This window comes from Pteropus medius, unplaced genomic scaffold (genome assembly GCF_902729225.1).
Source record: "Pteropus medius unplaced genomic scaffold, Ma_sr-lr_union100, whole genome shotgun sequence".
In the NCBI taxonomy this organism is placed as follows: Eukaryota; Metazoa; Chordata; class Mammalia; order Chiroptera; family Pteropodidae; genus Pteropus; species Pteropus medius.
Genome location: NW_024352785.1, coordinates 7,933,262 through 7,952,828, shown reverse-complemented (window position 1 = coordinate 7,952,828; position 19,567 = coordinate 7,933,262). Strand labels below are relative to the sequence as shown.

The 19,567-nt window shown below is 37.8% G+C and overlaps 1 protein-coding gene and 1 pseudogene across 1 annotated transcript in view; both read left to right on the top strand.

The window, feature by feature from the left end:
- Nucleotides 1-19,411, top strand: part of REEP5 (receptor accessory protein 5) — a 33,755-nt gene extending 14,344 nt beyond the window's left edge. The window contains exons 3-5 of the mRNA XM_039848464.1: nucleotides 2,458-2,596; nucleotides 13,172-13,340; nucleotides 17,918-19,411. Coding sequence (XP_039704398.1) covers nucleotides 2,458-2,596; nucleotides 13,172-13,340; nucleotides 17,918-17,967 — 358 coding nt within the window. The 3' untranslated portion in view covers nucleotides 17,968-19,411. The remainder of the gene's footprint in view (nucleotides 1-2,457; nucleotides 2,597-13,171; nucleotides 13,341-17,917) is intronic.
- On the top strand, nucleotides 9,048-9,163 carry LOC120591038 (uncharacterized; annotated as a pseudogene).
- Nucleotides 19,412-19,567: the final 156 nt, after the last annotated feature.

Below are 19,567 nucleotides of genomic sequence, written 5' to 3'. Positions count from 1 at the left end.
TCACTTCCTCCTCTCCTTCTCTTCCTTATGTCAGTAACAGTCATCTCATTCAGCTCCCCTCCTCTTGGTTATTTTCCTAAAACACTCATGCACGCATGCATGCACGCACATATATTCACCCACTGCTGTTTCTAATTAATTCAGAGTCTTTCTTAGTGAATGACTCAGCATGATCCAGTAGCCTGTCTCTTTGGGGAACCCACTTTACCAAGTAGTCAATGTATTTTCAATACTTAATCCATATCATGGGCTACACAAGATTCATATTTCTTCTAGTTTACTATTTTAGTCGAGCTCAGTTACAAATACCTAGGCATATGTTAGGATAGGATTTTAAAAATTATGGAATTCAGGTTTAGAATGAAGAGATTCCCAGGACTGGAAGAAATTTCTGTGTTTCAGAAGTAAAAGAGGATTGTTTTTTTATTAGAACAGCTAATCCTAAAATTTATCTGTGGGGGAACCACAGAAGACCCCCAAATAGCCAAAGAAATCTTGAGGAAATAACAGAGTGGGAGGTATCATGCTCCTTGATAATCAAACTGTACCACAAAGCTGTAATAATCAAAACAGTATGGTACTGTCATTAAAATATATATGGATGAATGGAATAGAATAGAGAGCCCAGAAATAAATCATCATTTATATGGTTAATTAATCTTATGACAAAAGAGGCAATGAATACAGTGGGGGTAAAGTCTCTTCAGTAAGTGGTGTTGGCACAACTAGACAGATAACATGTAAAACAATGAACCTAGACCACTTTCTTATACCATATACAAAAATAAACACAAAATGGATTAAAAACTTAAATGTTAGACTTGAAACCTCAAAACTCCTAGAAGAAAACACAGTAAACTCTTAGCTATGTCGTTTTGGATTTATCTCTTCAAGCAAAGGAAACAAAAGAAAATAAATAAACGAATGGGACTACATCAAGCTAAAAAGTTTTGCACAGCAAAGGAAACCAACAAAACCAAAAGACAACCTACTGAATGGGAGAAGATATCTACAAGTTATACACCTGATGAAGAGTTAATATCCAAAGTATACAAAGAACTCATACAACTTAACTCCAAAAAAACAAACAGTCCAATTAAAAAATGGGTAGAGGACCTAAATAGACCTTTCTCCCAAGAACACAAACAGATGTAAGGCATATGAAAGGATGCTCAATGTCACTAATCATCAGGGAAATGCAAATTAAAACCATACCTGTCGGAATGGCTATCATCAATAAATCGACAAATAACAAGTGCTGGTGAGAATGTGGAGAAAAGGGAACCCTTGTGCACCGTTGGTGGGATTGCAAGTCGGTACAGCCACTATGGAAAATAGCTTGGAGGTTCCTTAAAAATTAAAAATAGAACTACCTTATGACCCAGCAGTTCCAACTCAGGGTATTTATCCAAAGAAAACAAAAACACAAATTTGTAATGATATTTGTACCCCTATGTTCATTGCAGCATTACTAGTAATAGCCAAGATATGGAAGCAACCTAGATATTCATCAACAGATGAATAGATAAAGAAGATGTGGTATATATACACAATGGAATATTATTCAGCCATAAAAAAGAATGAAATCTTGCCATTTGCCACAACATCGATGGACCTAGAGGGTATTATGCTGAGTGAAATAAGTCAGACAAAGACAAATACCATATTATCTCACTTATATGTGGAATCTAAAAAAACAAAATAAATGAATAAACAAAATTGAAACAGGCCCATAGAGAACAAGCTGATGGTTACCAAAGGAGACGGAGTAGGGGACAGTAATAAAAAAAGTGTAAAAGATTATTTTAAATTTATTTCTCTTCATTTTTAGAATGAATTTTGTTTGAGCAGTAGTTGGTACCGAGAAAAATCATGTTGTTAACTGGTGAGGGGAGGAAAGACCATAGCCTGAGGATTGCATAATGATAGAACAGCATGGACACCATGATTTTTTGTTTTCAACTGTTTGTTAAGAACTATGTTATGGACTTTGGGCAGTGCCTGCACTGTGTTCCAGAAGTTCCTTTATGTAAATTCCTACTCACCCATGCTGTACTCCAGTTATTAAAAGTGCAGAAGAATTGAGTTACCATGAGACAGCTCTTGATATATCCCTGGTGGTGGGAATCCCCTGGGGAGTGGGAATTCCCCGGGTTCCCAGTCATTGGTGGCATCTCCTGGGGCCCAGGTGGATGCTGAGCAGGGTGGAGATTCAGGCGACGGCTGGTGCTTGTTTCCCTGGTGACCAGAAGATGACTGGAACATGTAGTTATAATGACTTGATCTGATATCTCCACATTGTTTTCTGTCTCTTGTACTCTTGTGTATAGTGACACACTGCATACATTTTCCTGTTTCTCAGTTGGTGTTGGTGGGCAGGCTGTGAAAGTGTAATGTCTGAAAATGTTTCATTGACATCTTACTACATGGTATGCTTGCTTTTGTGTTGCCTTTCAGAATTAAAGCCATAGAGAGTCCGAACAAAGAAGACGACACCCAGTGGCTCACCTACTGGGTGGTGTATGGTGTGTTCAGCATTGCCGAATTCTTCTCCGACCTCTTCCTGTCATGGTTCCCCTTCTACTACATGCTAAAGGTATGTCGGCTGTTCCTGAACTGCTGTTTCCTTCCATCTATGTATTTGATTTGCTCCCAACCCCTAAAATAAACTCCATCTCAGGACCAATAAACAAAGAATAGGAACGAATGCTTGAATGTTGGATATCTGTGGCTCTGCCTTAGATCATATAAACAGAAAGACAAGATTCAACATGTCTAACATTTTTTTGTATGCTGTCTTGGAAACAGCCAAAGCAATTGTGTGTTTAAGATGTGTTTGATAATGATAAAAGATGGAAATACTAAGACTTAGCACAAACACTGCTGTTTGCCAAGATCTTATCTTCATGCAGTGTTATCTACATTTCATGCAGAAGGCATTGCAAATGTTGGCAGGGCATTGATTATTCAAAATGGGGAGCGGGATCATTATTTCTGTAGTGATGAAGGCCATACCCCATTATTTCTTATATAGGTTGGGAGGAAAAATATGAAATTGGCTCTCTGAGGAAGTCATTTTAATAGCTGGCAGGTGCAGCCTGACACACCTCGTTTGGCAGAGGAATGGCCCCTTTACCACCATGTGTGGAAAAGGAGTAGGAAGTTGAAATTCATTCCCAATGGGGCCTGTATCGACTCCAGATTTGCACCAGAGGTTAATGAGAATAAGAAACTTCACACCTTTTCATAGAGTGGTTCTTTCTCCCTAAATGGGACAAGCTGTCTTCAGTTGATTCCTCAAGTGTCTTCCATGGAAGCGGCCCTGCTTCCCATTAGTTGCACAAGATGTAAACAGTTTGGTTCCCAGGGCCAGACTTCCCAAGCTGGAGAGGGTGGTGTGTCCAGCCCTTATGAATTCTAGGTCCTCTTCTTTCCCTTCATAGTCTTAAGTATTCGTTTTAATACAAGTTTTGCATCACATAGTTTAAAGACTCAAATAGTTCTATAAGATTTTTTAAGAACAGCAGTTCTGCATCCCTGTGCCCCATGTATTGTTTTCCTTAAAAGCAACCACTATCCCTTCATTTATGGCAGATTGTTTTGCTATGTGTCTAAGTAACATTCTTGTTTAGTCATCTTTTAGTTTTCCTATTTTATGCTTTAGCTCTTGATTCTCACTGGAAGATGAAGATTTGGCTCTCTTCTTATGCCGGCCAAACACGTGCAGTCTTCCCACATCCCCATCTTCCTCAGGTGTCTGCATCATAATTTTGGGTAGGCAGACATTCACCACTTACATTACTATGACTTTGTAAATACTGTTTAGTTGGGCCTTCTAGTATACATGTAGTATTCTTGCAGTATTTTATTTCCCCTAGAACTAATCATTGTTTTCTTATTTATGAGACCTATGTCTCATGTCCTTATTGTTTCAATTTGTCCTACTTTTTCTGCATTTCTACTTTTTAAAATTTTTATCTAAAAAAATTTAGATTTAGGAAATTAGATACAGGAAGCTCTCTCATTCTTTGGTCTCCCTCACTGTAACCACCACTATGTTGATATTATCTCAATTTTTATTTCTGGGTAATTATGGATATATTTTTTCTTGTTTTTTGGTTTTAGCTATTTTAGAAATCTGTTTATATTTTCCTTCTGGGAGATTTTCTCAGTCTCATCTTCCAATTTTCAAGTTTGTTCCATTCTGTTATTTATGTTATACATTGTGTTCCTTATCTGAACTATTATATTTTTCATACCTAATATTATTGCTTGGCTCTTTCCTATTTGTTTTTTGTTTGTTTCATATTGCTGTACATTTTTAAAATATAGTTAGTGATCCAATTTAAATTTCTTGGTCATTCAGTTCTAATATTTCTGCCGCTGACAGGATCCATGTTGATTGTGTTGTCTTTCTTTTGAAATGGTTGTACTTTTCAAATACCTTCTTATTTTGGCCTCTAAGCCCATTTTCCTCCAGGGTTATCAGCTACTCTGTTGGGTACTGGGAGAAAGGCCACACTCCAATTTGTGCCAGTCCTAATAAGCTCTTGGTAGGGCTGGGTGAGTTCTGGGGTAGGGAGCCCCAGGCAGCAGAGGAACCACAGTTAATCACTGTTCCCTCAGAAAACAGCTTTTCAGGTCAAGGTGTAACCCTTTGCTCCCCAAACAGTATTAGAAGGAGATACTGTTAAATTGCAATTCACATCTGTAGGGGTTGGAGCAGGAGGTATTGAGAAGGAACTGCCCTGGCAACTTAGTCCCCATCTGTTTTCCTCAGTGCCATACAAGGCAGGACTAATATGCCAAAACCTTTGTTTTACAAAGAAATATGAGATAATTTTTTATCTTGGAGGTAATGGAGCAAAGACAAAACATAAAAGTCACAAAGAAAAAGATTTGATAAATTTGACTAGATAAAATTTTTAAAAATTAAATGTCTATGTGACAATGGGCAGCATAAACAAAGTTAAAATAATAACAGACTAGGGGGACATATTTACAACATTTACAACAAGGAATTAGTATATAGAATATATAAAAAAAGTTTACAGATAAAAGAAAATGGACAAAAATTATAGACATTTCACAGAAGAGAAAAATATGAGTAGCCAGTTAACATCTCTCTAGTGACCTGGGAAATGATAGTTAAAATTGTGAAGTATCATATTATGCTTATGTAATTGACAGATATTTAAAAGATTAATATTGTCTGTTTTTGGTGAATATATTGGAAAATGGATGTGTGGTGGTGGTGTCACGGTATAAATTGGAATGGCCTTTTAAGGGACCTTTTGACAGTTACTTGTCAAATTGAAAATTTTCTTTCTAGCAGTTCTTAAGTATGTATCCTAAGGAGATATTTGCTCTGCATAAGAGAGCTGTATAAAGATATTTATTACAGCATTGTTGGTTATAACTAAAAATTATAAACAACTGAAGTCCATCAGCAGGTAAATGGTTAAATGAATTAATAGTACATCCAGTTAAGGGGAAGGAAATGATCCATATGTTCGGATATAGAAATTTTTAAAAATTATATAAATTACAGAACGTTATATACAGTATGACATCATTCATGGTAAAAATAAAAACAAGAAGCTAAATAGTTTAAAATTTTAAATGAAAACATGCTCATTATAGTATATCTATCTTTTTAATTCTGAATGACATTACCACAGAAGGCCTCGTAAGACAGCTGAAGAATTTTCCTTTTAAACAAATGGAAAAAATTGGTCTATGGGAAGATTTAAGATTTCAGAGCTTGCTAGATATTTTTTGTTTTTGTTATTCAAAGACATTTAGCACTTATAAAAATATTTTTATAATCTTTAATTTGGATTCCATATATTTTAAAATTCAAATAATTTTGAACCCCTTCATAAGATCCATCTAATGGTAGTGACATCACAATACTCTCTCTACTGGAAAGAAACTTGGCCTTTGCCTTGAGTCCACCTGCTTGCTGCAGTGGACGGTATCTTGTTAGCAGAACCATCAGGCCGGTGTCTGACCTCAAACCTCTGAAACATGAGCACGGCTGACAGCCTGCTCCTGGTCACCTCTGCTAATGGGAGAGGTAGAGAGAGGATCCAAAATAAGAGATGATCATTAAATCATTTATATTTTGTTTTGAAATACATTACAAAAAGTGCTTGGCAGCAAATTTTCTTCCCTAACAGTAAAACGAATGTGCGTCCATTAGTAATCCTTTGCTGTATGGCAATGAGAGTGAATTTGCTGCATATGTTTCAAGTAGATAATATACTTGAGATGATTTAAAATTGTTTATGCTGTCAATCAAAATGCTTTCCACCTGCATTCGTAACATATTTTGAGTGGCTTTAATGAACTGACTGAGAATGTCTCTGAGTTGCAGAGTATGTAGAAGTTGTTTTAAGGGAGAGTATCCCAGGTCAAGGACTAGCATAGATCTTACCGAAGCCATTGCTATACTCACCTGGTGATTGTATGGGAGGGTAAAGAAAGGCCTGCAAATAAGAACGTGTTTTAATATTTTATCTTTTGCAGAATTAATATTGGTGGTTTTGTACTGTTTTTCATTTTTCTAAAGCAGCCTATAAATTGGAGGTAAATAAGAGGGACTAGTGGTTTGACATCAAAGGTGAGCTGAGAAGATCACATACAATGGACTGAGCGAGAAACAGTGGATCATGAGCTGAACAGAAGGGTTTAAAAATAAATGTAAAATCCCCTTTTTCTCTGATAATGAAAATAGCATATACTCATTCCGTTATTCAGCAGATATTTATTTAGAATCTCTATGTGCCAGAATCTCCTAGGTCTGGGGGACACTTTAGTGAATAAAACAAAGTCCCTGATGTTATCCTGTTTACATTTACATTTATGTGTGCTGGGGTGAGGTGGACGCATGTTTTAGAGAAGGAAGAAAAAAGCATTTGTAATTCTACCACTGTTAACATTTGGGTCATCTTCCTATTTTAATTTGCAAATATATTGGTCTATATACATAAATACAAGTAGAAGTGCATATATATATTATTGTCTTAACCGTATATGTATGGAACCATATATGTATGGTTAAGACTATGAAAATACACAATGAGTATTTTCTCATGTTACTTAATATTCTTTGACGTAGCTGTCTATTCCTTATAGGTAATAATTTACCCACTCCCCAATAGATAGATATTTAGATTCATTTTTCTCTTTTAACTAATGTGCAATGAATATCTTTGCGCCTCATCTTCAGCCTCATTTAAATCATTATTTTAGATTTTTAAAACAAGGTTGAATAAACTCTAGCAAGTTTTAAGTCCTAATCCAGACTGTCACCTGTCTGGATCTGTTTCACCTATTGACAGAGCATAACATTTCTCTACTTAATTTTGTAGTTGGCAAAAAAGATAGAGAAATCTCCCCCTTCACATGTTTGTTTTAAACTTCTGTTTGTGCATTCTGAGCAGTCTGTTTTAGCTTTAGCCCATCACTAGTTTTGTGACTCTACTGGAAAGGCTTCCTGAGATTTATGGGTTTTTTAAATTATTGGAGTGACATCGATTAATAAAACCAAATAGGTTTCTAGTGTACAGTTCAATAATAGATCATGTGTATATTGCATTGAAGATTTATGTTTCTGATCAAGTGATTGCAGCATATCAAGAGGTCAATGTTGAAATATATTTTTTTCTGACATTAACTCTCAGTTCTGACCAGGCTCGTCCCAAACTGCATATTAAGCACATCTCTATCTTTGAGATATCCTTTCTAAGGGAAAATTGGATGATGACAGCATTTGAATCACAGACAGAATTATCTGTCCTATTATCATTTGTAATTTAAAGATTTAGTGTGTCAGTGCTAATAGTGCCAAGAGTTCAGTTAAATAACAGGGACTTTTTGAACTGCAGGTTAAGGGTGGCCTTGTGTTTCCTTGAGGAAGTATCGTCACCTGGCACTTTGAGGGCAGCTTGATTAAAAGGATGACAAGAACTGTGTAGCTCAGGGTACTCCTGAGCTGTAGAATAGTTACAGAGATTTTTTAAAAAGGGAGTTGTAAAATCTGACAGCTGAATATCACCTTGAGAGTTGAACAGTAATTAACTTTATTTTTAATATAAGAACATTATTTCATTGGAGAACTGGAAAATGCTAAGGATGTAGGTAGAGAGCAGTAATTATTTTACTCTCTCAAGACAATAGCCAGAGGTTACTGGAAAGAACTAAATTAACAGTCTGGAGTATAGCCTACAAAGTAATCACATGGGAGAGATGCAAAAATATATAGATACTTGGCTCTGGTGCTGTCTGGTAGTCTTGCCTTAATTTATACAGAAAAGGTGAATGGAACAGCTTTTATAGGTTGCTGAAGGGTTGATATCTACATAGGTAGATGATAATTCAGAGATTTTCAACAACAGTAAGAACTTGGTAATACTACTACTGTCTTGTATACTTTCCTCAAGTACATTAATTTATGACTTTTCTAAAGTCCTGCAGAAGAAAAAATTAATTCTTAGAGGGGATGAACATCTGTCTCTACATCAATAATCCATTCCTGAAAATCACATATTCTACATAGGAATACCAGCCAGGAGACTATTTCTTGCAATTTTAAATGGTAAAAAATTAAATTGTATTACATGTCTAAAATGCCATATCAATTTCCTAAATATTAATAAAACACGGCAAGACATCTCTGTATATATGTAACAAATATCATATTAGGATGGTAGATGCTAAAAACACTTACTGCTGTCCAAATCCAGATGCTCCTTATGATGGGATTACGTTTTGATAAGCCCATTGTAAGTTGAAAATACTATAAGTTGAAATGCATTTAATACACCTAACCTACCAAACATCACTGAATGCGTATTATGCTCTTGCGCCATTGTAAAGTTAAAAACTTGTAAGCTGAATCACTAAGTCAGGGGCCGTCTGTAGTTAATATAGTTGGTAAGAAACTATTGCTTTTCCGATGTGGTTCCACAGTGTACAATTAGCACGTCTGCTTTACATGCAGAAGGTCCTGGGCTCATGCCGCAGTGGAGCCACGGTCCATGGTCTATGGCCATGCTACCCTAAACGAGCCCAATATCTGATCTTGGAAGCTAAGCAGGGTCAAACCTGGTTAGTACTTGGATGGGAGACCACCTAGGAAGACCAGGTACTGTAGGCATAAAACAACAACAACAACAAAAAACTATTGTTTTTCATGCAGTAGTACATGGCACATCCCCTTGGACATGCTGCATACTCTTCAAAATGTCCACATGGAATTCTGATGTTCTGTCAAGAATGTAACTTTTCCTTTTCCTACACATAATTTTGTTTAAATTGTTGTATTGAGTCTGGGTGTGTGTGTGTGTGTGTGTGTGTGTGTGTAGTGTTGCCTATATAAGCAACCAGTGGAGAACATTGTATGAATGTTTGGATATTAAAAACCAAACTGGTTTTTAATCTCTGTAACCTGGATCTAAGCAGAGGAAACAAAAGCTAAAGCCAGTGAAAACTATGGTCATTTAGTTCTTCATTTGGGGTTCATGCAGACGTGTGGTTCAGAAGACGAAGGTTTTCTCTTGCAACATCTTCTAATTCACTAGGATAACTGGCCAAGCCCAGCGGGTACCAGAGCAGAGCCACTGGGAAAACAGCAAACATAAAACTAACATACCTACTGAGGTACTGAGGGGTAGTTCAAGGAATTGCTTTATTTAAGTGTGTGGACCTGTCACAGAAGGTCTTACTCTGCCATCGTGTGTCTGTGAGGGCTCACTGGAGCGTTTGGGTGGCTGCAGACGCACGTATACTGAGACTACGAGATGGCTAGTTTGCATCTCTGCCCTCCCCCTTCCTACTGCCATGCTTTCCCCTCCTTTCTTCCTAACTCTGAACTTTGTTTCCCTGGTGCTGTGCTCAGTAAATGAGTTTTGGAGTCTGTCACACATCAGGGGTAGGAGAGGTAAAAGGAAGGCTGGCTTAAAAATCATTTGTGTTTATTGTTTTGACTGAGTACTCTGATATGGAAAGCAGGCTATGTAGTCCTTCTAGTCCAGAAATTCTCAACCTTTTGGGAATATACGGAGGAAATTTTGTTTAACTGTTATAGTCACTGATTCTACTTAAGAGTATTTTATGGTGTTTTTTTTAGTACAATCTGGCTTGAACATTTACATATTATTTTACTATAAATTATTTTCACTGTATTTTTCCTTTATATTGCAGTTAGAATACAGTAGTCCCCTCTTATCCGCGGTTTCGCTTTCTGTAGTTTCAGTTACCAGCAGTCAACCGTGGTCCAAAAATATTAAACGAAACATGCCAGAAATAACCCTCCCATCAGTGATTTAGTAGCTGTCTCCGTTATCAGACTGACTGTTGTGGTGTCACAGTCCTTGTGTTCAAGCAACCCTATTTTACTTAATCAAGTCCCCAAAGCCATTCACATATCTTTTATTACAGTATATTGTAATCACTGTATTTTATTATTAGTTATATGTTGTTAATCTCTTACTGTACCCAATGTATAAATTAAACTTTATCATAGGTATATATGTGTAGGAAAAAAACAATATATAAAGGATTTAGTATTATCTGTGGTTTCAGGCCTCCACTGGGGGTCTTGGAACATTTGCCCCTTGGATAAGGGAGGACTACTGTACTATCTTGATTTTTTTTTTTTTTTTTTTGGTAATTATGTGTATATCATTACTTTGAATTTCATTTCATGTAGTAAAAAAAGAATTACAGAATACTTGTTTTAAAAAGGGTGTATGTTGGTTCTGGGATTTGATTTTACTTAAAGCTAGTAAGTTAGCTTGCTACTATTTCATGGATGTTGGTAGAAGACAGTATCCTTGAGAAAGAGACAAAGCCTCTACTATGCCAGGTGCTCCAAATGTTTCTTATTTTCTTAAAAATCTGTAGGAGGTAGATTTTTTAAAAAAATTTCAACTAATAATTATTTTATAATCAAAAACATATTTAAGCAATTAAATAACATGCACAAGGCTTGCCTAGCTAGTAAGCAGCAGAACCAGCATTGGAACCCAGTTTGAGCACATTCTCTTACCCTCTTCAGTGGTCCCCAACCTTTTTGGCACCAAGGACCGGTGCTCCCATGAGAATCTAATGCCTGATGATCTGAAGTATAGCTGAGGTGGTGATGCTAGCCCTGGGGAGTGGCTGCAAATACGGATGAAGCTTAGCTTGCTCCCTAGCCCTCTGCTCACCTCCTGCTGTGTGGCCTGGTTCCTAACAGGCCACGGACCGCAGTACCGGTCTGAGGCCAGGGGTTGGGGACACCTTCCACATAATGTAGTATAAAATTCTCTTAGAATCCCTGTTGGGTAGAGAAATCTGTATATATCTTGAGATCAAGATTTTAAATGGTGTTCTTCTGTAGTTTTATTTTCTAGTCTGATAGGTCAATTTCTAATGGAAGTATTAAAATCTACAATTGTGGCTTTTGTCCATTTATCTATATAATTCTGAATTTAATTTACATATTTCAGAGCTATATTTGGAAGCTATATATAATTATAAAAATAAAAATTATATAAACATATATACTTAGCTATATGTAATTTACATATATCAAAGATATATAGGTTCACGTGAATCATCTTGATGACTTGTTTTCCTTTTTTTGTCATTGTGCTTATTTTGCCTTAAGTAATATTTATGTACTGTTAATATTAGCATATGAGCTATTTTGGAAGTTGATATTTGTCTAATATAAATAAAGAGATGAAAATCCCTTTAAGTGTTCTTTTTTGGCTTCTCTTTAAGTGTTCTTAATTGGTTTTGTCTTAAGTGTGTTTCTTGTAAGAAGCGTATAGCTACAGTTTGTCTTTCTTAATTCAGTCTGATAACCTGTCTTTTGAAAGCTTGCTCCCCCTGCTCTTGTGTCTAATTCATGACTGTACTTTTCTAGAGTTCTATAGTTCATGTAATCTAGAGAGAATAATCTGTTGAAACTTGCATTTTATTTTTTGAGTGTAATAGAACTTCACTATGTAATATATATTTCTTAGAGCCAACACAGTACTGATAGAGTGAGCTTCGGGGCACAAATAGGTGCATTTTAAGTTCAAAGAACTATCTTAGAAAAGCAGTATAGTTTCTTGATTATTTGAATGCAGTCTTTGATTTGGAATACCAAGGACTAAGGCTATAGAGTTAAATATGTGACATAAGAAGTTGAAGGGTAGTTACTTTAAGAAGTTGTAAAAAGTAGATTTGGAATCTCAAGAAATTACTTCCGTTTTTATAGATTCATCTAGGCTGGGTGTTAGAATCTCAAACTAAAAAAACCCACCCAGTATGTAGTTTATTAAACTTTCTAAGGAAATGAGCATATCACTCTGAATATTCCCTGTGTTGCTCATTATCTTGTAGGAATAAACTGCTTAGACAGCTTGAAGTGCTGAAATGTTATTTATCATTTGAATAAATAGTAAAATTATTTTGGATATATAGGTGACAATTTTTGGGGGGGGTGCAAAGAAATGCCTCTTTTTTGGTTCTGGAATGTGTGTGACAAGTTTTGTTTAAGTTTTTAGAGCAGAATTCTTACTGATTTTTTTAAATCTCAGTGGCTAAGTAGAGCTATAAAGAAAGAATTAGGAATAATATCTACATTCAAGGTGACAGAAGAGAACATCTGACTGTAAAGATTCCTTGAAAGCTAAGGTCTACTAAAAACTGAGATTCCACTATGGGAAGATTTCAAGAATGGCCAGGGTATTTTTTCTATAATAGGATTAATAAATGTGACAAACTTACCAAGGTAGGCCTACTAAGAACAAGCTTCATAGATATTAGGCTTATCCACACAGGGCTTTCCATGTGCAGGTAAGTACTGTGTTTTTAAAATTTAAAGAATTATAAATAAAAGCCTCTTATAGCTATAAACTAAAAAGTGGCCCAAGTTAGAAAGGAAGTTAAGCTGTCTGGACTTGGTGTGTTTTACCTTTCTTTTTCAGTCTCAGCTTTTCCTTACTAGCCCATTATTTGCCACATTTTTTTACATCTAAGAAAAGCCCACCTGTAGCTCGCAGAAAACACTGGAAATGCTATTGGAGACAATAGCAGAGGCAGTGCCGTCCCGAGTCGCGGTGGGTGGTGTGTGTTGTCGGGATGTCCACCGCCTTCCTGTTACCGTGCTGGCTCTCTTTCTGTGCAGTGCGGCTTCTTGCTGTGGTGCATGGCCCCGAGCCCCTCCAACGGGGCTGAACTGCTCTATAAGCGCATCATCCGTCCTTTCTTCCTGAGGCATGAGTCCCAGGTAGACCATGTGGTGAGTGACTTGAAGGACAAAGCCAAAGAGACTGCAGATGCCATCGCTAAAGAAGGTAAGTTCAAAGAAGTTTGGTTCAGCATGTGAGAGGAGATATGATACACTGGGCCCAAATAATAAGCTTCCTGGCCTTTGTGTCCCATTAGCTGTCCTCGGCCAAATCACAGAATTACTTGGGGATTTCTTTACCAAGACATTGCCTGTGCCCTTTACTTTTCTCAAGATTCTTCCTCCATGCCACATTTAATGTACCATTCAGTCAGTTTATTAGGAAAAATGACTTCGTGTCGTGGGCAGAGTTTAGAGAGTCATCTGTATGTATATTCAGGTACATTCTCTTTAATACAGTTCAGGGCGAACTGCTTAATATGTTGTTCAAATTGCTTTTGTTACAGGTCCTAGAGAATGCATTCTCTCATAGCTCTCCTGACTCATTCATTCAACGAATATTTATTTATCAACGTGCTTAATATGTCCCAAGCATGTTCATAGCAGTGGGGATTAACCAGTGAACCAAAAAGATCATACTTCTTGAACTCATGACTTACAATCTTATTGAGATAGACAATAAAATTTAAAAGTAAGTTATATGGTATAGGCAGCAGATGACATGGAAGAAAATGTAGCAGATAAAAAGATAGGGAGTGCTATGGGCTGAAAGGAAGGTTACAATTTTCGAGTGATTTAGGAAATCCTCACCAAGAAGGCTATACTGAATCAGACTTGCAAGTAGTAAAGGAGGGAACCATGGAGAAGAATGCTCCAGTCAGAAGGAACAGCACATGCGAAAGCCTAGAGGCTGAAGCAGTATGGAAGAGAACCATCTAGAGGGAGAGCAAGAGACAAGGTCAGAGAGGTTCGGGGTGGAGGCTGGAATACAGATCATGTAATGCCTTATGGGCTATTGTAAAGGCTTTGGCTTTTCCTCTGTGTGAGATGGGGTGCCGCTGGAGGATTTTGAGCAGAGGAGCAACATGATCCATCCTGTATCTTAACAGTATCACTTTGGCCACTGTGTTAAGAATAGACTGAAGGGGACCAGGGAGGAAATCAGGAGACCAGTTAAAAGGTCATTGTAGTGATCTGGCTGGAGATGCTGATGGTGACCGGTTTGTAATGGTAGCGAAAGAGGTAAGAAGTCATTGGATTCTTGATAGATTTTAAGGGTAGAACCAATAAGATTTGCTTATGGATCAGTCGTGGAATATGAGGAAGGAGTCAAGGACGAGGCCAAGCTTTTTAGCCTGAACAGATAGAAGGCTAAAGTTGCCATTAAGCTGGGAAAGACTAGGTATAAGAGGTTAAGAAGGGGAGAATAAGGAATTCAGTTCTGGACATAACTCTGAGGTGTCTGTTAGGTACCTACACAGAGTAGTCAAACAGCCAGCTGGATAAAGACATCAGGAATTCAGGAGACAGTTCTAGGCCGGGGATGTAAGTTTGGGGGTCACCAGCATATAGTTGGTCCCCACCACCTGAATGAGATCTCTAAGGAAGTGAGTGTGGTTAGAAAAGAAGAGGTCCAAGGACTGAGCCCTGGGGCCTTCAGTGTTTAGAGACTGGGGAGATGAGAAGCAACCAGCAAAGTAGACTGATAAGGAGTGGCCAGTTGGGGTAGCAAGAAAACCACAAGACTATGATATCATTAGGACCAATTGAGGAAAGTGTTTTAAAGAGCAAGGAGTGATCCTTTGTGTCATGTGCTGTAGACAGGGCAAGTAAAATAAGGACTGAAAACTGACCATTGGATTTAGCAGTGAGGAAGGCACTAGTGATCTTGACAAAAGAGGTTTTGTGGAGCGGCGGAAGCAAAATCCGGATTGGAATGGATTTGAGAGAAAGGGGAGGAAAGGCATGAGAGAATATAGACAACTGTTTTGAGAAGTTTCCTACCAGAGAACAGAAGAATGGGGCTATAACTGGAAGAAGAAACTAGGGTCCTGAGGATTTTTTTTTCTTCTCCTTAAGGTGGAAAAAATCAAAGTATGTTTGAAAATTAATGGGAGTGATCCTGCAAAGAGCAAGAAAATGATAGAAGTGAGAGGGTGAATTGCTGGACGTCTGTCCTCGACTAGACCAGAGGAGACAGGCTCTAGCGTACAAACAGAGGGATTGGTCACAGGAACAGTTTATAATAACAGGAGGGAAATCAGGGTTTATGGGTAAAGACGCTGGTGGGTACTCAGAGTATATGTGACGATAGGAGCTTATAGAAGTAATTTCTGATTCCTTCAAATTTCTCAGTAAAGTAGGAAGAAAAGGTCGAGTGAGAGAGGATAGGGAAAGAAGTGATGGAAAGAGGAGAAGGTATGAAATAGTTGTCTAACACTGGGGTCAACAAACTTTTCTGACCCCAGAAAAAGGGCAAGATATTTTAGTTTTTGCAGCCCATCAGGTTTCTGTTGCAGCTACTCAACTCTTTCATTGCAGAGTGAAAGCAGCTACAGACAATATGTAAACCACTGAGTGTGGCTGGAATTTGCTGACCCCTCTAAGACAGTGGGAGAGTGAATGGACCGGGACAGTGTCATGTGATTGCCAGGCATCATTAAAGGCTCACTTGGGATTTGTGTCCATGAATTTAAAGTGAAACTGGTTTGTCTGTTTTGGAGAGTTGTATCAGGGTTACTTTTAGGTAAGAACTATGAAGTGAGAGTGGACTAAGGAGTGATTAATGTTTGACAATGGAATTTAAGCTGGATAAGGAGCAAAGTAGCCAACAGTGGAAAAGGTGGTAAGATCAGTGATGATAAAACCAGGTGGTGGGGACCAACTCTGAAGCAGGATAATAGAAGGAATGAGCTACAAATGATAGGGGATGGTGGAGAGCAGGATGCTTGACACTGAGATTATAGAGGGACTGCAGTTACTGGTAGTGACATGATCATGAGTGAGTGCCTGAGGTAGGCAGGAGTAGTTAGGATAGAATATGAAGGGAGGAGCTAAGGTTAGGATATTGGAAGGATCACATAAATCTACATGAATACTGAAATCATTCGTAATTAGGAGTAGTATTAGGGAGTGATAATAACTTTGGAGCTAAAATCTTAAATGTCAGCATAGCCCAAGGGTCAGAGATGACTGGAAAAAGGAATGCTCGTGGAAGATATAATCTGATGACATGAGATTCTGAATGTGGCAATGAAGAACAAAGGTAACACTTACCAGATCAACAGGCCCAGTGGCACTAGGGTCATAGAAGGGGGCGGGGGAGGGGGGGGGACAGCCACCACGTGAGAAAGCAGTGTCCTCAGGGAATAGCCGTATTTCTGTAAAAGCAAGAAAGGAAAGGAAATGTTTGGAGAAGTGGTTGACAATAGAGATTTGGCTGGTGATGGGTCTTAAGTTCCAAAGGGCACAGTAAGGTTTTCAGAAATCGGAGAAAAGTGGGCAATGGACATAGAATTGGAGAATTTTGTTGTTAGAGCTCTATGGTAATTAGAAAGTGGGAGATGAGAGGCGACCTGACCAGGGGAGGTAAGATCCACACCCAGACAGTTCTCCAGCAGCACTGGTGTCCGCGCAGTGATGTGTTCTCCCCATTTCTCCCTCACAGACCTCTCTCTCCTCTGAACTCCTATTTCTGTACATAGAACTCCAGTCTACTTCAATACATTTTTCTACAATTTTAAATTATAACTTGTAACCTTCACATACTCCCGCTTTGGGATCACCAGTTTTCTTTTTAAGAACTTTTTTTTCCTGTTTTCCTTGCCCTTAGCCTAACCAGCAACCTCTGATAATGTCATTTCTGTCTAGTTTGCCCACAGTTCTTAGCCTGTTGGTTCTCTTAGATATCAATACTCTAAAATTCTATTTTAATTCAGTTTTACAATGTGATACATTCCTAAGCAGGGGTGTCAGAATGAAATTAAGGAGGAACATACACGCTGACATGTTTTAGACTTTTCTCCAAGCTCTAGATTCTCCGGGAAGTAAATATTTACAAAAGTCTAGTTAAGAGAGAGGCTGCAGTTTTTGTTGTTGTTAATTTTGATCAGCAATAGTAATCAAATGAAGGGAAAGCTGTCAGGTCGCTGGTGAACAAGGAGGGTCTCCTTGGGTCTCATCACTGGACTCGGGCTCCATCAAAAAACAGCTCCAGTTGTGGAATCTCACAGGAGGTCTCGGAGGCTTCCAGAAAACCCCTTCCCTTTCTCCATCACACACACACCAGTTCCTACAGCATGTTCCAAGCTACTTAGCAATTAGGACGGGCAAGGCTTAGTCTCCCACAGATGTGTAAGAATACTTTCTTGATGAACATAGTATCTCCTCACCAACTCAGAGACTTGCAGCACACTCTTCCCATCATAGGAGAAAATGGTGGCACAATAAGAGAACAAAAATATGTGTATAAATAGACAATCATTTCTGGATTCAGGGAATGAGGACTCTCTGATTTCTGTCGCCACGGAATAGATGGATGACCTAGTTGTCATCAGATTGAGACATAGTGAAATTGTACAGGTGAGCACCCAGACACAAACAGGAATTTCTTGATTGTACAGAGGAACACCATATGCCCAAGGAATCTGATGCATAAGGGAGGATAGTTGTTATTTAGTAGCTATATTAAGCCCGGAGCCAGAATTACGAACAGCATTGATAAATTTCCTTTCTTCTTCACAGCCAAGAAAGCTGCCGTGAATTTACTGGGTGAAGAAAAGAAGAGCACCTAAACCACCGACTGGATGAAACTTTCCCGCCCTCTCTGTACCTTCCTATTAGAGCTTGATGTTGTATTAGGGACTGTGGTATAATCATTTTAACATAATGTTGCCTTGGAAACGTTTTTGATATATTAAAAAAAGGAATGTGTTGTAAGTTTGTTTTGCTTACTTTTACTGTCTATATACATAGGGAGCATTTTAATTTAAATTTAATGCAATGGGCAGCGTCCAAATTTTTTGGAAAATATATTTTGCCTCTGGGTAGAGAAAGACATATGTTACCATCCTGCAGGAAATATTAAAGTAAAATTAGATATCCCACAGGCTTTGTACTTTAATGGGCCCTCTCTGCATGCATTTTCTCTGTACTTATATTTCAGGATACTCTTTAAGGTTCTACATTCATGTAATGTACAATTTTGTATTAAATGTTTTGAATGTATTTGTGCATACATATAGGTAGGGAAATGTTACTGACTATATAGCATGCATAATGCTCATGGAGAGCACCTGCCAAAAGCTGAACGTTCCATTGTGCTCGTGTGATCTGCTGAAGAGTATTTCAGGAAATTAATACAAACGAGTAGTATTTTAAATGAATAGTTAAGTGGTAAGTGAGCGTGAATGGAAGTTGGCCTGGTTGTTTTCGTAACATCGTAGCAGCTGACTACTAGAACAGCTACGTAAAGCAGTCACTTTGGTGATAAATGGGGAAATGTACACACGTATCAGTAATCTACAGCTCCCAGTTCCCTGTAGAACTAGTGATACCGTCTTGTGGCCTTTTAAAAATCTGTTTATAAGCTTTAGATTTGTCTGGTTTTGAGATGCTAAAATGGAAACCACCCCTGGTGTCACCTTCAGTGCTAACATGTAGTCTTCTTTCCCAGTCATTTTTTAAACCAGTTTAAGGAACCTCTAGAGACTTGTCCACCTCTGAGTATATGTATGTTGTCATTTATATCATTAGCTAGCAACTACATGCTAATGATGACACCTGGCTCTAAGAGCAGTTCTGGGAGAGTGAAAGGAGGTATGCTATAACCTGTAATTTAGTTGGCAGCGGTTAAGTCAAAACAGCCTTCACTTTCTTTCTCTAGCCTTTAAGGTCAAACACAAGAGGACTCCCTAGTTTGCAAGTCAATCATTTGTAATCCGTTTAAATGCCTTCATCTTTACGCTTTTTGATAAACTGCATATAACTATAACTACATAGTTTAAGTATAGAGAAAAAGTTAAAAATCATCATCTCCAGCTTGATCAGCCAAGTATCTTATGGTGACCCTGACAATTTGTCTGGACTAGAAAAACTGAGCTTTACACCAGCCATACTACTAGGATCCTTCTGAATTAGACAAAACTGACTAAAGAGCATAACAAAACTATCAAGATTAAATATCCTGTCTGTAAAATATTTTTAAGGCAAATAAAACTGATTAGTTCTCCTTTTGAATGATGTCTCATGATGTAAAAATATATATATAAAGATATCAAAAATAAGGGACAGTATCACCCAAATATTATAATATGGAGCAGGGCATTTTTTTTTCCTGGGTAAAACAGTGGTGATCATAAGCAGTCTTAGTAAACTTACCTTAAAGAAAAAAAT